General features: G+C 46.4%; 1 protein-coding gene across 1 annotated transcript in view; it reads right to left on the bottom strand.

The window, feature by feature from the left end:
* LOC128298917 (uncharacterized) overlaps positions 1-18,533 on the bottom strand; it is a 32,470-nt gene extending 13,937 nt beyond the window's left edge. The window contains exons 1-4 of the mRNA XM_053034726.1: positions 18,392-18,533; positions 15,907-15,966; positions 15,141-15,170; positions 2,357-2,450 (exon numbers count right to left, since the gene is read on the bottom strand). Coding sequence (XP_052890686.1) covers positions 2,357-2,450; positions 15,141-15,170; positions 15,907-15,966; positions 18,392-18,533 — 326 coding nt within the window. The remainder of the gene's footprint in view (positions 1-2,356; positions 2,451-15,140; positions 15,171-15,906; positions 15,967-18,391) is intronic.
* Positions 18,534-18,739: the final 206 nt, after the last annotated feature.

Here is an 18,739-nt window from a genome sequence, read left to right on the forward strand (position 1 = left end):
ACGTGGCGCAGATTCTGCACTCGACAAGGGCTCAAGAACTGTGGTGACAGTAGCTCGAGTGAACTCAACATCCCGTAAACTATCTATAAAAGTCCGTTACGGAAGTCGTCTGGTAGCGTCGGATGTTACACGCGACTGCTACCGGACACCATCAGTCTGTATAGGGAGCGTTAAGCACCACACGCTCAGGCATAGGGAACTACAGGTTCCGAACGGTCCGGGAGTGACATCGCTCGGCTACAGCTGAGTTCGCACTGCCACTCCAGTCGTGTGCACAATTGGACACTTTGGACAGCCGGAGGCGTTATATTACACAAACGTTGTCGTCTGGCCCCGGTAACCTTGTAGCCGTTCGGTGATGTCTATTGAAACGGGGCGGGAGCACTTGAACTGAGTATATTCCTTTGTGCGTTTATTTCGGCACCCAAAATCCCAATCGCTACTCCAATTACTTCACCCCCGAAATGTGTCTGGTAGGCCTAACAGTATTGAACTCGGCTGGCTAGGCGATGATTCTACTGCTGCGCTAGTGTCTGCGACATTATGTAACGAGAGATTTTCCGTTCTGCTGTGGGAAAACGGACTTTAACTTAGACGCCAGCTAAGCGGAGTCATTGGAGCCGCGCGTGCAGTCTCATGTGTCCGTTACAGTAAGGCCCATCGTGGGTTTATTCCTGCATACATCAAACATAGGATCTTTACGTCAACAGACAGCAAGACAGGCAATGATCTTGCAGACATCTGTTTTAAACAGAAGTCAACCAGTTGCAACCCACAACAATAACGGGGTTTCTTTAAAATACAGAGCGTCCAAAAAACAACACCCCCTAAGCAACCGGGCACGGAACACGGAAGTCAAACGCGCAGCACACAACCCCCAACTGCTGGCTGTGCCGATGCGTGTGCGGAGTATAAACACTTCACGATCAAAACAAACCAACCGGAAAGAGTTGATCGAACTCTCGCGCCCTGGCACGGCAAAACAAAGAGGAGAGGAGTCAGTCCTCTTCGACGATGCGCGATCTTCGCCGCGCTAGCATCCCCATCTTCTAGGCATCCCCATTCGCTGATCGTCGTCGGATACCGCTTGCCATGCGGAAAACCGGTACTAACCGCAATCGCGAGCTATTGCCCCCGTGCGGAACAAAACCATAACACAACGGGGTCCTCCTCGGTCGTCGCAGTTACTCCTCAATAATATACAAACAACTGACGTGCAACGCGCGGATCTTGCAGGTCCAAACAGATCGGCCTGATGATTTGACCCCACCCCCGGCACACGCAAAAACCGTTGCGTAGCAAACTAATGATGAATATTAATGGTCACTCTTCGGTGGATGACGGTCGTCGCGTTGGGTTGTGCACATACTATTTCGGAGCGATTATACTTCCTAGTGACCTTGGACCTTGGTAGAGTTTAAGCTAATCCCAAAGCTGTTGGTGGGGGGACGGCAATTAAACTAAGATCCCGCGACATGCTCCAACACTTTGAGAAGTGTCGATCTTCAAACATGGCTAGATCCTTTCAATGCTATTCTTAATTTAAGAATTTATCTACGCCACACGCTGTTCAAGAGCAACCCATTCAAGCACTGCACGAGATTATCATGCACTTCTCCTGCAACAGCTCCCAAGATTAACCCACACAGTGCGCAATACCTCACAAACGGCCTATCCTTGCGTGCATGCAGAGGTTGGAGTTGTTCACACGCTTCGCTTCTTGTGTTAAGCCACTTCCCGTTTGCCTCCAAGATACTTCATCACAAACAACAGTTAGTAGCTGGAAAAAATAACCCCATAAAATAGGTAGCCCTCTCGACTGGACTGGGTAGCAGCACCGGGCGATTGCAAAACACTCAGCGAGCTGGTAAACATGAGCTTAAAAATAGCGTCCGTGGTCGTGTTTTTTAAACTATTAGTCGCAAAAAAAGGGAAATCCGTTGGTAAAAAAATTCAGACAAATCTAGTTGGCATTTGCGCGGTTTTTGTGAATTCGTCATGAACGTTTGGTTTTGTGTTGCGATAATGTGTGTCGTAGAGGTATACACACATATATATGTTGTTCCATTTTGAGCCCTCTATCACGTGGAACCTGCTTCAGAAGCCGTAGGTCATTCTCAGCTTATCCGACCTTCCTTACGCGAAACGCAATATTCCTTTATTCCCTTCATGATCAGTGTGGAACATACGGAGGGTGTGTGGTCTCATAAATATAGCCCACTTTTATGTAACGCCATTACAAACCCAGTCCCCAAAACCGACGAGCCAAGAACGTGTTCTGAGAATTTCGGACGATCACAATCATTCGATCGCCTAGAATTTCGGGATAGGAAAACAATCAACACACAACACTCACCTGATTGTAACTGCAACTAAAACTATGATGAGGCCCACGAGGACCATGGCGATGACGACTCCACATATCATATACAGCACATCGTTGGGAGCATCTGCAAAGACAAGCACAAAACACACAGGTGGTTAGTGAGTTACGAGAGGGGTGGGTTGGGGGTATGTTGCACGGGGTAGTAACAACCTAAACAGCCACCACCCCCCCATTCGCTCTGGGGTGTGGCATTCTCGGGCGGTGGGTTGAGATGAGCATACTATTTTCGCTGCACCTCGCAGCAGAAGCCCGAGCGGTTCTGTTCTGGGAGTAAAATTAGTTTTTCGATTCTGTACAGCGATGGACAAAACATTGCTGCCGGGTTTGGTGACGGGAATCTCCACCCCCGCTCGGAACGTGCCACGGTGTGTGGGGGCTATCAGTCTGGCAGCGAAAGCTTGGCTGACTTTTGGTGTCTCTTTTATGTAAGTGCACACTCGCACCCGCCGCGCGCACCATTTTACGACCGAATGGCAATGTCGGTCATGGGACCGAACGAGATCTATACCCGGCAACGGGCAAAACCGATCGGTGTCGACCGATAGTTGACGTATTGCCACGTTTGTCACACACAGCAACACGCGTGGGGCGATTGTTCCCACCGTAGCAGTGCTGACCGTACGGCAAAACTGAATCATCCAAGTGGTCGTCGGGGTCTCGGGAAGCGAAACGTAAGCGAAATCGTTTGTTGTGGGTGCTGTAACTGCAACTGCACTTGGAGGTTACTTTGCGAGACTTTATGGTGCACACTCTCAGAGACCCAGGCCCGTGGCCCCAGGTGTAAATTGTTGGTAGGTGGGCATACCTGCATACATAGGAAGTCGCTCAAGGAACTGGTGGGTGAGCTCTTGACTGGCGAGTTGGTATACTTGGCTCCGAACCCAATTTCAGACATGTAAGCCCAGTTTATAGCATCCATTTGCATGACGAACTGCCAGCAGAAGTGGGTTTTTACATCTGTAAATCAATCGTGTTCGTTCCCCCTTTGGTGGCACACGTTTATTCTGGTTTTTTGCTCCGGCGCATAATAACTTGCATAATAACACCCGCCGCCGCACGGCTCACGCGAACTGGCTCAGCATCGTTTTTGGTCGATCACCACAAAATATGCCAATTGCACCAGATTTACGTAATGCCTTGCTGAAATAAACTCTCCCAAAGAAGCGGGTGACTCCGTAAGATGTGCCCTCCAGTGACGGTTTTCTAAACCCTTCCGCCACAAATTACGCGTGGGATGACCGGGAACGGTTCGAAATCCCTGGAGCATGAAGTGGGAAACACGTTGACTGCTCACTGAAGGAAGGTGCCATTGAAGGAGGTACTTCAACAGACAGCGAGCTGATGTCCATAATGCACACTTCTGTTAGACTTCAAAGAGTTTGTTTTGAGTTCTGCAATAATGACTGCTTTATCCAGAGCAATACATAAGGCCACATTCATTTAGAAATGTTTATTTTGGCTTATAAAAAGGAATTGTTCTCTGCTCAGAAGCATCCACGTCTTTTGCGTAGTTCAATTAACAATACTACGGTTGTTTTAACGAAACGCTAGAAAATAATTAATTGCATTGTACATTCAATGTTTAAAAAAGAACCGTATAAACAACTCGATCAGCATTAACGGACAGCATCAAGCAACACATGCATCATCATCAATACCGGACCCAGGGATTTTTTGCAAACTGAGAACGCTCGTTGAGAGTGAAAGTAAAACCAAAAACTTCTACCCCGATTCGGGCCGGCGTTGTTGCTCTTGAGGTGCGACGATTGAATATGGCAATGACGAATGACGAGCAGAAGAAAAAAAAATGTTCACATTCGCGTAACCGCGGCCGCTGCCGCCACCGCATTCATTCATAAACGCGTCACAAACACGAATGTCCGAGTGTTGCCTTGGCTGGCGGGCATTTGCACCTTTTTCCGCACACCCGAAGCGTGTGCCGGCGTACGTACGGCGATGCACAAAGATTTGAACTCTGCTCGCGGCACAGAATCAGGAAAAAGCATTTTGCCGTTGTGCATTATTTTATTCACTCTCCACCGAAAGGGACGATGCCGTGGCGCGCACCGGGAGTGGTCCGTGACTTCCCGGTTCGTCGGCTGATTACAGTGTCACTTGGTGAGTTTCAGAAATGAAAATGAACCGTTCGCCGGTTGCAAACATCGGCGAAGAATCAATGCTACCAATGTAGCCTCGAGACGGCCAAATAAGATGCCTTTGCCAAATATTGCAGTTTCGTTTTGTTGAAACCCTCCGAAGGGGAAAGCGGGCATCCGGGCATGCAGCCAGGCACGCTGTTATGCTGGCGCAACACCTGAAAGCACCGGTTGCTGGCTTGTAGCACCCTACAAATGGGCCCTCGGTGTTTGGATCACCGTACCGCAAACAATTCGAAGGAGAAAGCGAAGGTCTTTCGTGTGATGCGCCGCCGCGATGGAAGTGAGTTGCGTTTCGCGTGACGCACGCACTACCCTTCTAGCCGGGGGAAGCACGCTACACGATCGACCAGAAGTGTCGCTCTAAAGTTGATCAGAACAAGAATTAAATAGACGAACATCTCGTCGCTGCCACTGTGGGCAGATACGAAGAACCACTAGTGAACTACATTCTGGGACGTTGGGTGGTTTTTGGCAAACTAAAATTAGTTCGTAGTGTGATATAAAAATATCACAGCCCCACTAGTGCTCGTTTGAAGAGACTCTCGTGATGTGATTTATGGCGAGATATACTAATGAGAATTTGGAAAGATAAAATTAATTTCTCACCAAAATCTTAACTTCTTCTTGAAGATGTCCAGCAAAATTTGGAAGTTATTCAATGTAATGTCCAATGCGAAATGAATTCCCTGGCGTCAACTCTTGGCGCAGAGTATAACTATTCCTGTCCCCTTTGGGGCCATTCCCTTAGCGTGTTAATTACTCTCAAACGGCTGAACCTACGGTACACTTGGACGAGTGACAAATTTTCGTCTATGGTTCTTTTTTTCTCCCCCTAAAGACACCAACCACAGCTGACGCCACGGTTCTTTCCACCCCGTCATCGAATCCGTTACGCGAACGCACTTCGCATAACTACAACCCCGTTCGCCATTGTCATATGACTACACGGTGACTGCCACGCAATCAAACCCGACCACGATACAGTGCAATCCGAACTGCTGCGAAGTGAAATACTCGCGGCTAAGAATAGTCCACCCACCCCGTCCAAACTGGGGGGGGGGGTTGTTCCGTAACCGTCCTCTAGTAATGTCGCAGAACGGACCATCAAAGCCAACGGTGACGAAATCGCGTATCTGCTCTGAGCATCTTCTGAGGAGAGATGGTCAAGGGAAGGAATAGACAGAAGAGATCTGTTAATATGTCTGCCTGATTCTAACTAAGCGGGAAATCCTTGACCAAGCAGCTGAAAGATAAATCATACCGCGCAAGAGTGTACGCCCGATGGTGGCCGATACTGGATTTGGGTGTTGGTTTTGAGCGCCAGTTGGAACGTTACACTAAGTGGAGGGAACCCTTATGCAGCTTCCCTCCATTGCAGCACAAAATCCCACAGAACTATTTTCAGAATTCTCACGGCGTGCTGCGGTAGCGGGTTTTTCGCGTTATTTTTGAGGCGCGTGTAAATAATGAGTAGCACACGCGCTAGTGCCATTGGGGCGGTACGAAGAAAGATACTACGCCGATAGCAGAAGTACGTTTCTTCAGCCGGGAAAGTTTTGTGAGTGTTTGGTCTGTCTAACACGTGGTACGGCGCGGTGTCCTTCCGAATGGTCAACGTTTATCGATTTTCGATGGCCATCGCTTCCCGTCGTCCCGGCCGTCGAGGGATTTGATGCTTCATTGTTGGCAACAAAAAGGGGCACACGCGGGACATCATTTAGTGGATTGGATACTAAATTTAACCAACCAGACTTGCAGGTCGCTTGGCCGGGTCGCGGACATCCAAAACCTACCCAACAAAAAGGACATTGATGTGGTGGCTTTTACCGCATTGATGGATCCACGGGAACCTTATCTTCCCGATCAACCTTGGCATTCACCGATGACAAACTTGATCCATTATGCATCCAGCTATTGGAAGCCCAACAAGCCAACGCAATCAACGTTTATCAACATGGTCCATCTAAACAACGCCCCATGGCAATAGACCATTAGGATGCATTTTTTATTAACCTTAGTAATGGTAAGTTGATTGGAAAACTTTTATCGAAAGTACGAGGATAATTTTAAAATAATTACCAACAATGATACTTACAATGCTTCTTTATTGGCGCAAAAATCTCAAGGAGTCTCAGAGGCCTGTCATTGACTTTATTTACCCGTAGCTGGATAGTCAGTCCTAGTGTACTAGCTGTTCATTAAATATTTACAAAAAGCTCGAGTTTATTCTAGTTTATTGAGTTAGAATTTATTCTAGAACATTCAGCACTATCTCTCCAATGTCTATTATTCTCCAATTCTTGACGAATTTGACATTCCTAATCCTTTCGCATCAGTAGCATGCCCAATTAAGCGGTAAAATGGAGGAAACTAATCACTCCGAAAGGGGCACACAAACGAACACGCACTATTTGCAAACAAATTGACTTGTCATCAGGAAAAGACATCGGCCACTCCTATGATGTCTTGAAAAGGAAAGAAGTCTCCAATCGATACTACTCCCAGCTCGTCGCCGAACGCAATCAGTAGCAATTAAACATGGTGGGATGTCATTCTGCGTAACATCGCTCTGCACCAATCGTGCCCATCAATTAAAACCAATCATGTACAACCTTACGGCCCCCAATGCCTATATCCCTTCGCAATCGCGGTCAATGGATTGTTAACGGTGGTGGAAAAATGGATGGTTACAAAATGAAGCAGCAGCAGCAACCCTTATCGGTACCATAAACCATGTGATAATTCCGCACAAAAATGTGTTAAACAACGGTTCTTTATTAATGAAAGTTTGTATTCACATCTTCGTTCACATCTGCTGATAAGTGCTGATCGGTGCCCACTGATCCAAATATAGCGTCTAAAAAGCCACGGTAAAAATAGTCCAGCAGACGGCAAACAAACAGCGCCGCCGCCGTGCCTTTGCTTATGCATCCCCCAAAACAACCCCCAGACAAACCCCTCTTGCTTAGTGCATCGATTTTGCATGATAACCTTTTTAGTGCCCTCCGTGTCGTACGACGGTGGCCGATCGTTATCGCTTGAGGGGTGGACTCGATTTTCATTGCGCTAAACTCATACACGCGCGCTTCCACACGCGTCGGTCCAAAGTTTCGGTCACGCTGGTCGCGCCGTTGTTGCTAGGGCAACGGGCCGTTGCCGACTGCGACGGGTGATCGCGTACCGGGTCAGTGTCTTCTCCAGCCAGTGACAGAAGGCCCTCGCGAAATTGGACACTGCCAGCATACATTTCGCTTGCTGACGAGGAACAGGAACCGCCATTACCGTTCTATTGCGCCCTCACTCCGCGCACACACACACCGATCGTACCTTTTGCAGAAGTTGCTGTGTAACGCGATCGATGCATTTGCAAAGTGTGCTGTTCTCCGTCTCCGGTTAATGGAGGCGCGTACCAAAGTCCAAACCCTTTTACAACAAGCGCAAAACACTGCTGCACTGGGGCAGGAAGAGAAAGTGTTTCAGCACAATTTCTGACTATCACTGCCGTTTCTTCCTCCCTCTCCTTCACTGTCCATATGCTGCCAGGGAAGGCGTTTTTTGTCATTTGTTATTGAAAACATGTTTTTTTTTTGTGTTGTTCAATATGATTTTCCCACCCATCGATCGAGGTCGATCGGCGCTAAACGTGCGGGGGGTGTTTTTCAACCCCACCGGTTTTTTGCCACCCAAACCCCCTGCTACCACCGGTGGTTTACATTGTTTTCTGCTAACGCCCCGGGATGGCGCCAAAATGTTTACAGCTCGACGTAGCGCGCCGCAAGGGTACGGAGACACCCTTGAAAAGTAGTACAGAACTCTGCCACAACCAGTGGCCGCCCCACGGAGGAAGGGGGCAGCACGCTAATGTGTGGACTAGAAATGGGGAAGGTCTTGAGGTAGGTTCAGATAATAAATGCCACCGGTGCGTGTTGTTTCGTGATGCAACACCACACCAGCATGTCGACGCGCGAGCCATGTTTCCGATCGGACTTCGGAGAAGACAAACATCATTATCCGTACGAACCTTCGTACGAGCTTGTTTGTCCCTTTGGGAATTGGCCGCCGTACGTGCAATTATATCAATTTGTCGTTAGCAAAGGCCTCAGCCCATGCAGTCAGCCCTAAACATAACTCTAACGCAAGCGAGCTCGCTACAAGTGCAGTGCGGTTCCACCAACACTAGTCCACACCGATCCATCCCCAAAGGTTTGGGGTTGAGGTTTGTATTAATAGCGACTCAGTTAATGCGAGTGTCGCAGCATCACGACATGCACAACTTTAATAGCTGCCACACCAAGCCCAGCCCAGCATAATCTTTCCCTAATGGGGAAGCGGGAGGAATGGGGATGCAGTAGTTATTTAAAACTAGGTTGCCCTCGTCATGGCGGCGACACAACGGTGGAGGCCAAACGCGCGCGGAGTGTTAGAGACGTAGTCCGCACACTGTCGAACACGATCAGCACCACTACAACCCCATTCGAACATGAGCATGATCGAGTGAAAACGAAGCGGAGGAAGAAAAAGAATGCATTGCATCGAATTACTCCACAAGCGGGGAGACAAGGCAGCGTAAAACTAGAACACTTGCGACCCTTATGTCGCATGAGAGGCAATTGCAAAGAGCTCTCCTCGTCCGGGGCTGGGACGCTGTTGCAGCACAAAGTTTGGTTTATTTTTGAGCAAAACCGCCAGCTCCTCCGGCACGCTGTGTTGCCGCCAGTGGATCAAATCGGAACGATTTCGGAGGATTACTGTCGCGCCAACTCTGAGAGACAACGCTGAGTCGGACATACCAGTTTACTTTCTCCGTACACTAAAAACCTCCACCAACTATTGAGGGTGCCCACACTAGTGAGGTGCATTGGCAGTGGCGGAGATCTTTCCCCCGATTGCAGCTAGTTGCTTGAACAGCAGTTTCCCGATTGTTGGTTTATAAACAAACAATTACAAGACACACCGCTGCTATTGTTTTGCAGGGTTTGCCTTGTTGTGAGTACGATCAATTTGCTTTCGCGCTGACGTTTAGACGTACAATGCGCTCGATTAAAGATTGACAGCTGCCAACGCGCGCCCCACAGCCGCCTTTCACGTCCACGGCACACGAGATATTGCGCGTGCGATTGGCAAAACGTAATGGATTGTTTTATAGCACCTTACTATCCACAACGCACAGCCAACCCGGATCCCGAATTGCGGAGCTGGTGTGAATTGGAAGCGCCGCGAAATAGAATGGAGGATGGAAAAGCCCCCAAGATCCCACAGTTTTGACCTTCGCCAACCTCGATTCGGTGTCGCTATCGGGAAGGCCCTCCCCCCCTCTGTGTGGGTCGGTTTGTAGCGGTTGTGTGCATCATCTCGCGGGTTAAAGTGTAAATTGTGTAGCGTTATCAGCAACCGAAAGCGTTCCAGTTGCTTGATAGTAAAACGCAATCTATTTTCAGCGAGGTTCAGCGAGGATCTCCACCTGGCAAGTGTGGGGGAACCTGGGCGGGAGGAGTGAATCTGTAATAAATGTATTAAAAAATTTTCCTACGCGATAAGCCGCTGCCCGACTTCTCGATATCGCAGCGAGTTTCCAACTCGAAACAACGCCCGATGATTCCGTTATATCTGATCAGCTGTTTAACGCGAGCGAGGTGGAATGGGGTTTGTTTGGGTCGGGTTTTGCTGTGAAAGTGTACGTGGAGGTATAATTGGGAATTGGCCATCGAGACGAAAGCAGAAAATTTTCCCCCCTCGGGGGGCCGTACACAAAAAACCAGCGAACCGTGTATTTTTTATTATGGACTTTTGTCCCATTTTGATTCCCATTCCCTCGGGTTGCCTCGCAGTTGTTTTGGGAAGTGGATGGCCCGGGCCTGACAACCATGCTGCTCCCGGGTGTTTGCAAAGATGGATGGGGATGCGAGCTCTTTCTTGTTTCCGTGGACTTGTTACGCATGGTTCGTTTGGTCCATTACTGCTTTGCAGATATTTCGCCGTTGACGACCGCGGCACTGTTGCTAAGCGCAATCGAGCCACTCGCTCGATCGACACAGGCATATACGCGGCTTTGCCGAGTGTCGACTTCAACGACCAAACATGATCATTCCCCTACAGCAAGCGAGACTCGCTCGCGCTCCACCATAACAAAAAGAGCGAGAGCGATAGCGAGTGAAAGAGAGAGCTACACGGTTACAGTGCGTGCAGTAATTGTTCAACACCCGGCGATGAAACTTGCAATATGTTGTTTTTTATCTTTTCGCCAAGCCCAAAGTCTGTTCTATAGGGCGCTCGTATCGCCGTGTTATCGCTGTGCGGGGTTGGTGAGTGTTGGCTTGGAAGATGTTAATCGAATACACCCGGCGAAAGCGGCCTTGTCACCAGGCGAGCCGTAACCCGCACCGAACCCACCGGCCGGACGATATTTGCAATGGCAGTTTGCAACCGGCTGAGGTATTTTTCCACCAGCCTGGGCGCTTCCAGTGTTGACACGGCGCATTAGTGCCGTTGTTAACGCGCATCTTTCATATCGCCCCGATATGACACCTTTTCGTCTCGCAACGAAGGGTCTGTACTATGGGTTTTCCGTCATTTATTCTAGTGCATCCTCCCGCTCTGAACGTCATTGCGTGCGTGTCGGAAAGGTTCGATCGTGTATTCTACACATTCACAGCGCCGTAAAAACGTAAATAAAGCCCACCAGTTGGAACATTGATTCGTCACGTTCGCTTTGAAGTTCCGCGATGGAATTTCATAGCAAAACATTTATGCTTGAACCCCATCCTTCGGTGTCTGTCTTTCACAGGGTGAAGAATTCATAACAATATTTGTCTTTGCGGGTAGAATGATTTTACCGCACCGTCGGACGTTCCCGAATCCCGACAGCGAGAATTTGGAGGCACGGCACCCATTCGTGCATTCGTGCAGGAGAAATTCCTGTTCGGTCAAACATGCCGTACGGCTTTCATTAATTTTACTAACCGACTTGCAGCATCCGAAAAAGGGGAAGCGTAAACATAATTATCGCGCTTTGTTTTGCTTCGCACCGCCGCTGCAATACGCCCGTGTGTACTATGCATCTCGTCGAATCGCCAAAAATGATGGAGAAACGGGGCTTTACAGGGGTGGCCATTAAATTGAGTCCGAAATTGTTCGAACAGATGGGATTAGCCGGTGTTTATTTGCGTGAAGCGGTGTTGCTGCTGTTTACGTTAGCAGGCCGCGGGCAAAGAGAGGGCATCCAGCACGCGCACGATGTAGAGAATCTTTCATATTTCACATTTCACTAAACCCACTCTTTATGAGCGTAATTAAATGCTGCTACCAGACAACCGACTCCTGGCGAATGAATGGATATTTTTTAATGCTGTAATTTACGTTTCATTATTGTCCGTTCGGTGTCGACGAAAATAAAGCGAGAGTGCATGGCGAGTCGACGAGTGGTATTTTTAGCCGACCACATTAATTTATCCACAAACGCATACGTGCGCACACCTTGAAGGTGAGCAACTCGCCTGACCAATATGAATATCTCTATCGCGCATTTGATAGACCAACTTCGCCACCCGGCGTTAATGGCACCCGGCACCAAGCAGAACTACCTCCGGAATAATCAATCGTCCCAGCTCATCGTTCGCTCATATCCCACTCCAATAATGTCACGATACTTTGCTGCTAGTCTCGTACAGTGGCCAACACGGTGTCGAGCCGCCAACATGTCTAGCAGACAGAGCATTACGGGGGAGAGATTCTATTTTCATACATATTATTACTACCCCGCGAGAGACATCGTCCAGTCAGTCTGCCGGAATACGGTGTCCACCTACAGATGGGAAATCGATTCCTTGTACATCGGGGTGTGTGCCGATCCTGTTCGTAAATATGGATGTTCCAGATTTATCGCACAGAAATAACACACATGAAAAACCACCAATTTTGTAATACATTCGGTGCAAGGGGATTTCAACATCTCAATTCTACGAACAAACCGTGACGTCAATGACGTGAAGCTGCACCACCTTGGAAACTACATCCGAACGGCGTTACGGTACGGTCCAATTTTTCTGGGTTGTGGAAACCTGATGAGAGCATAATGTGTGCGGCACACATAGCCGGAGCGATCCGGTGTATTGCGCCATATGCACTCTCCGGCACTGCGTTCTGACGTCAAGCAGCAACCCGCTTGATCGAGGCGAATCGATCCGAGTTTGCGATTACTATCGCTGCTTTCCGTGTGCTGTGCACACTAATTAGGTTGGAACGAGCCTCCCGGATGGAGAATTTTCCAATCAAGCAGCACATGTATAACCTCCCGGAACGGCAACGAATGTACTGCGCTGATAAGTGACAAATCGCTGGCGTTAAGATTATGAACCACTTTCGCCTTTCCTACCAGGTCACACTACTAGAGAGGTCGTCGCGCTGGTTCGGGTCGTTTCCTGGCATAATCGATAACGTTCCGTGTGGACGACTCCCCTTGGAGATAAGCCAACAATTTCAATCGGCCACTGGAATTCTAGACAGTTCGTCCAGTTCAGAGGGGAAAAATCGAGAGTGTAGTGAGGGGAAATGTATTACAGCAACGATCCTCACGAGACAGGTTTTTCCAATATCGCTTCCAGTGATGCTAAAAATAGCAAAACACACTGGCGATGGCTTGAAGCCCGCAACATTGTGTACAATTGGTATGATTGGTGTCAAATAATAGAAAAGGGCCTACACACGTGGCCAAACAAAAAGGGGAAAGAGATATCACGAAAGAAATTGGAGCTGTAGCGTAATACGTCTGTAGGCGAAGCCGTGCTCTAAATATTCAATTATCGACTCCAACAATATATGTGGAGCGTGAATCACAATGCTGTGCATACAACATCGGGTACTTGAGCCTCTTTGATCGGGTTACGATTTGTAGCACAATTTAACAAAATGAATACTCCCATCCGTTCTCCATTCTCACGTCGTATAGCGCTTAATTTCTCCCTGAGTAGATCAATGACACTGGCAAGATGTATCCTTGAAGGATACCATTTTTCAAAACCGAAGTGGCGCCTGATTACCAGACAAGCGATAAGATTGCTTTCGTGCATGCAGGATAGATAGTGGCTTGATAATGCCACACTATCTATCACTGTGTTCATCGAGCTCTGTTCATAGTCATGTCGAAGGCCACGAAGGAAATTCAAATTGAAGTCACTCCATTCAATTAATCTATAATTCATCTCAGCACTCAAAACACTGGATAAATCAATATTTCAGCTATGTTCTGCCAATCAATCACAATCACAACGTACAATCGTGTGCTTCGTGCCGCGAAATGTGTCACGGACATGTGCTTAACGCTACACTTTCCATTGCGATGCAATCACGTTCTGTGACCGTGCAACCCCACCCGGAAGCCGACCAAATCGAAATGTAATGAATTAGAGCGTAGGGGTTTGGCTTGCAATCGCTCCTCTACTCGGCGCTCAATTATTTTGTCACAAACACAAGACATTGCTTGCCAGCACTAATTTGTTTGCTGCTCTACCTACCCTGTGTTTTGCTGTATTTATTCTTAAAATGATTCGCTTTACGCAACGCATTGTCAATATTTTGTCCTTCGCTAGTTAGTTTCTCTATCGCTTTTACTACCCCACACCATATGGCACGCCGCCATTGATGTGTAGCGTCATGCGGTGGCTGATGATATAAATAAATCAAGATACACTTTTCCATTGACTTGATAAAACAAAAACACCAGCAGCAATCAGCACTGTAGCGAAATACGGTGGATTTATTCCGCTTGGCAAAAGTATGATAACAAGAATACATTTTATTGCACCCATCATGGCATGCTGGATCGGCTAAATAATGCTTGATCTTCTTTTATCAATGTCGCGCTTTCTTTAGCCTTCGTTTTCCGACAGTGTGCCTTCGGATTTAGGGTAGATTTCCGCTTTCGAACTCATTGATAACGTTCCGTTATGAACCTTTTTTACCAGTTGAAACTTTGTTTTGCATTAAAAGATTGATTTTCATATCAGCGCGAAGGACATTTTATTTTTAGACGCTGGTGATATAATAAAAAAACAAATACCTTCGAGTCATTAACTTTCAACACAGCATTTCCGTTCCACGTTATCTTTGAGTAACCTACTAGAATAATGCAATATTCCCACAATAAACGCTAATACCCAACCTGAATTCCAAGCCGTGCCATTTTCCAGCTGCCTTTCAACTTTGTCAACTCAAACATATTAACTCAAGTGGATACCACCGTGGATTAGGACTAGACACACTCTAGCCTCAAGCACTAATAAAAGTGTTTGGGATTAGGTGAAACAGCACTTAACACGGTAAATAAAAGATTTTGAGATTTTGTAATCAAAAAACCTACGCATAAGTGATACATATTTACGCAGGCGGCCAATCATTTTTCGTTTTAAAAACTTTTAAATCAGAATACACAAGCTGAAAATTTAGCAGTATATGGGACAAGAATAGTAAAAAAACTAACAAAAATTATTTGCAACATAATTACACTTAATTAAGTTTATTTGGCAACATTGGCAAAACTTCACAGATGAAAAACATAAAAATGCATTAAAATAATGAGTAACTCAAGTGACGTTACTTACCAAGATGGGACAGAGAAGAAAGCTCGGAATCTGTAAAGAACGATGAGGAAAAGAAACAATGATACAATGGTTGTGAAAAACATGTAAACAAGCAAATAGAATGAACTTTACCACACAAGAAAAAAAAAAACATTCGCGAAGAAAGCAAGAAAGCGCCATCTTTTCATACGATAGTTTATGTAGTTGTTTTGATTACGAATTGATATATTCAACCTAGCCAAACTAATAACGCGAGTCACGACAAATTGCACGTGAAGGTTTCGAGGACTGTGCCACGATACCATTCCAACCAGTTATTGAACACAATTAGCTCGTGGATGCATGCACATGATGTATGCGTTCGTTGGTACGCTAAGTGAAAACCGATGCGTTTGACCGGCTTAGCTCAATTAATCCGGCCACCGCGAAGGATAGAAGAAATATTTCCATTGTCCTCTCATTTATCAATGGCCGGTCCAAGGGATGAGTGGTATTGTATACTTTAACCTATACTAGCTAAAGAATTCACTTTATACGACAGAGGAACCAAGATCTACCGATTATTTATGAGTAGTTTTGATAATAAAGTATTTCCTATCTTTTTTCCATTTTGAGTGGAGCTAAACAAAAGATAAAGCAATCATAAGCTTCGCGCGGCATGCAAGCTAGCGCGGACGGCCATTTCTTGCACACAAGAAAGCGTCAATTGATCAGACAGTCTACTGACAGCATTCATACGCAATTTTTTCAACTCACAGAAGCAAAAGCACACAGAATTTCCACTCACCTGTATCGTTGAGTAAATCCTGTATATTGCCATTGTCTACGTCACTCCCTTCTCCAGCGGCTGAAAGTAGAGAAGATACAAATACTTTTCAAAGTCTTGGAAAGTTTACATTTGTTTAAATAATATTTTAATGTTAATTTAGAATCTGAAAACGAAAAGTATCCATTCATTGATGGATTGAAATAGAAATGCAAACATGATTCTTAAAAGCTAAAATTATATTTAAACACAATCATCTTCTCAAACAGCTTCGATTATTTATCATTGTTAGTTTTAAATAATATAAGTGCAAATGCGAAAACTCTATTCACAAATCACCAGTAGGACTAAAAGTTGGACATCACTGTACTTTGTTGTCAATTCTTGTACACAAGCTGTTGCTGCTGCAAGCCGCACTGGTATGCAATTTGCGGCGATTGATTTAGCTTGGACACACACCTCACCAGCTATGAAACTCACCACGCTAAATAATGAGGTGGTGAATATGGCTGTATATTTTAAATATTACGTTGAATACCATTATTTCGCCAATAAAAATGCGTCAATGTATGCGCTATACATATTTTTGTTACATAAAAATGATTTTGAAAACATAGCTCTTCAGGTTAAAGATATACATATTTTGAGATTATTTTAAGAAACATATACATAATCGTAAAACAAAAATTAAAAACACATTCAAACCTACTTGATTTACAATTATTTACCGGATCTGTCGGATTTGCCATAGTTGAATGCTTCTGTGTTCTTTTATCAGTAATAAAAACAGCAAATAAACACCAAATATTCAACAAAACGTCAAACGAGTGATGTTTGCTGTTCATTAGCACATCTCCAAGACAGACTGGTGTACCAAGGGCTCTTCACATTTTCCTTTTGAACGGACAATCAAGAAATGAATGTGTAGAGACATCTAACCAAACAGTACTCATTACAACTCATTACACAATTTAAAGGCTAGTGAGAACGGAAAGGTACAATATATATCTTTGAATCATAATGTTGTACTCAGTAAAGCATACCATGCAGGTGAAGTACTACACTGTTTGAACTCTTGAGCAAATCAGAATACTGCGATAATCGATTTACATCATCACGTTCGTTCGTTTGTTGCAAGGCTGACTCACATCACCATCGCCGGTGTGATCTCGTGCCCGGCCGTGCACGAGAGTCACTTATTTATGCATTGTCGTGTCAGGTTTAACCGTTTGTACACTACTGCCACACGCTATGAGTAACCGTGCGGTCCAAATATTGCGAATCCAGATATATTCTCTTATGCAATCCCGCAACGCTGCTGCGACTACAGAGGGTTGGTTTCCTGATCATGACGGAGCGAAGGTTGCTTTCCTTCCCATCGGATATATGACTAACGCCAACAGGGGTCTCGTTCAACCCACTCACGAGCTCACCTGTACGCTCCTGCACGTTTGGTTCCACTTTCTCAATTATCCGATCCAGCAAAACAATGCGGAGCTTTCATAAATGCATCCCCTGTTCAGGGACGGGGGAGGCGGAGGGTATCGTTTTTTTATAGCACCCAAATCAAAGCTCCCTACCGTGCGTGGGTTAAAGCTTTCGAAATTCAAAATCGGTTTTACTCGTGTTTCTAACACTGTTACACCATCGCTCCATCGAGCTCCATCGGGCAGCAGCGGAAAAAGTGATGTATTCCATGCATTCCCGAGTGACGAGTGACGTTTGTTTGACCACCACACGGTACCGTGTGAAAGTGTGATACACGCGACCACGCGACGCAACCACAACGCCCGTAACCGAATCCTTTCTTCTGTAACGAAACCACCCACCTGTTCCCTCACGTATAGCATATGTCACGAAGCGTGGTGCATGTACCGTTCCCTCCTTCTACGCCTCATAATTCGGAAGTTTTCGGCGGAAGCAGCCTTGCTGACCAACTGACCACACCGATCCGGTCTCGACGCATTAACCGAGTGATCGAGTGCAGTGGCAAGGGTGGGAGAGGGGGTCTTATGCAACGACGCCATGCTTCCATGACGGAAGTGATGGTTTCAATCAACCGTTGTTAATGTCCCACGATGGTTTTGCATTTCGGAATCAGCGATCATGAAATGGATTAGGATAGCCGAGCGGAGATGGCTTTCAATGGTCGAACACCAACAATGGAAACTTACATAAGAAGTGTCCGAAAATCTTCCTGCCAATGCAGAAACGAAGCCACAAAACTCACAAAAAAGACACTTTCCTTTATCTATCTAATCGAAAACGTGACGCAATACACACACAGAAATAAAACATATTGAGCAGAAGCACAATATCACGCTGTGCAGGTTGCGGAACAAAACGTTACTCTGGCGACGTCATTTCCACTTCCGGATAGCCTTCAAGAGTATTCATGATTTTTTTTTTGTGTTTGTTTCGGACGTGTACGGAATGCATTATCTGTTCCTGAAACCCGATGGGACAAAACCGTTTTCGGGACAGACCTTCGGCCCGGGAACGTTACCTGTTAACAGTTCGGCATGTGTTCCGTTGTATACGGCCGATGACCGGAGCTGGTGGTGTAGCGATACTAACTGCTGCTGTTGCTGTTGCTGCTGGGGATGATGCACCACGACGCCGGCAGACGGTTCGCCAAGGATTGTCATCGTGAGCGGCGAGATTGGCCTTCGAAATACCGTCTGTTTCTACTTCCGCACAGCAGACGGCTTGATGATCAACCCGCAGACTACTAACGACGATGGCGCGTACACTGATGACACTGATTGTCTTTCAACATGGTAAATCAATCATGTCTTGCTTACACTTAATGGTAAAACGCAAACTCGCCCTCGAGCTATTATATCGGAATGAA

This window comes from Anopheles moucheti, chromosome 2 (assembly GCF_943734755.1).
Source record: "Anopheles moucheti chromosome 2, idAnoMoucSN_F20_07, whole genome shotgun sequence".
NCBI classification, from domain to species: Eukaryota; Metazoa; Arthropoda; class Insecta; order Diptera; family Culicidae; genus Anopheles; species Anopheles moucheti.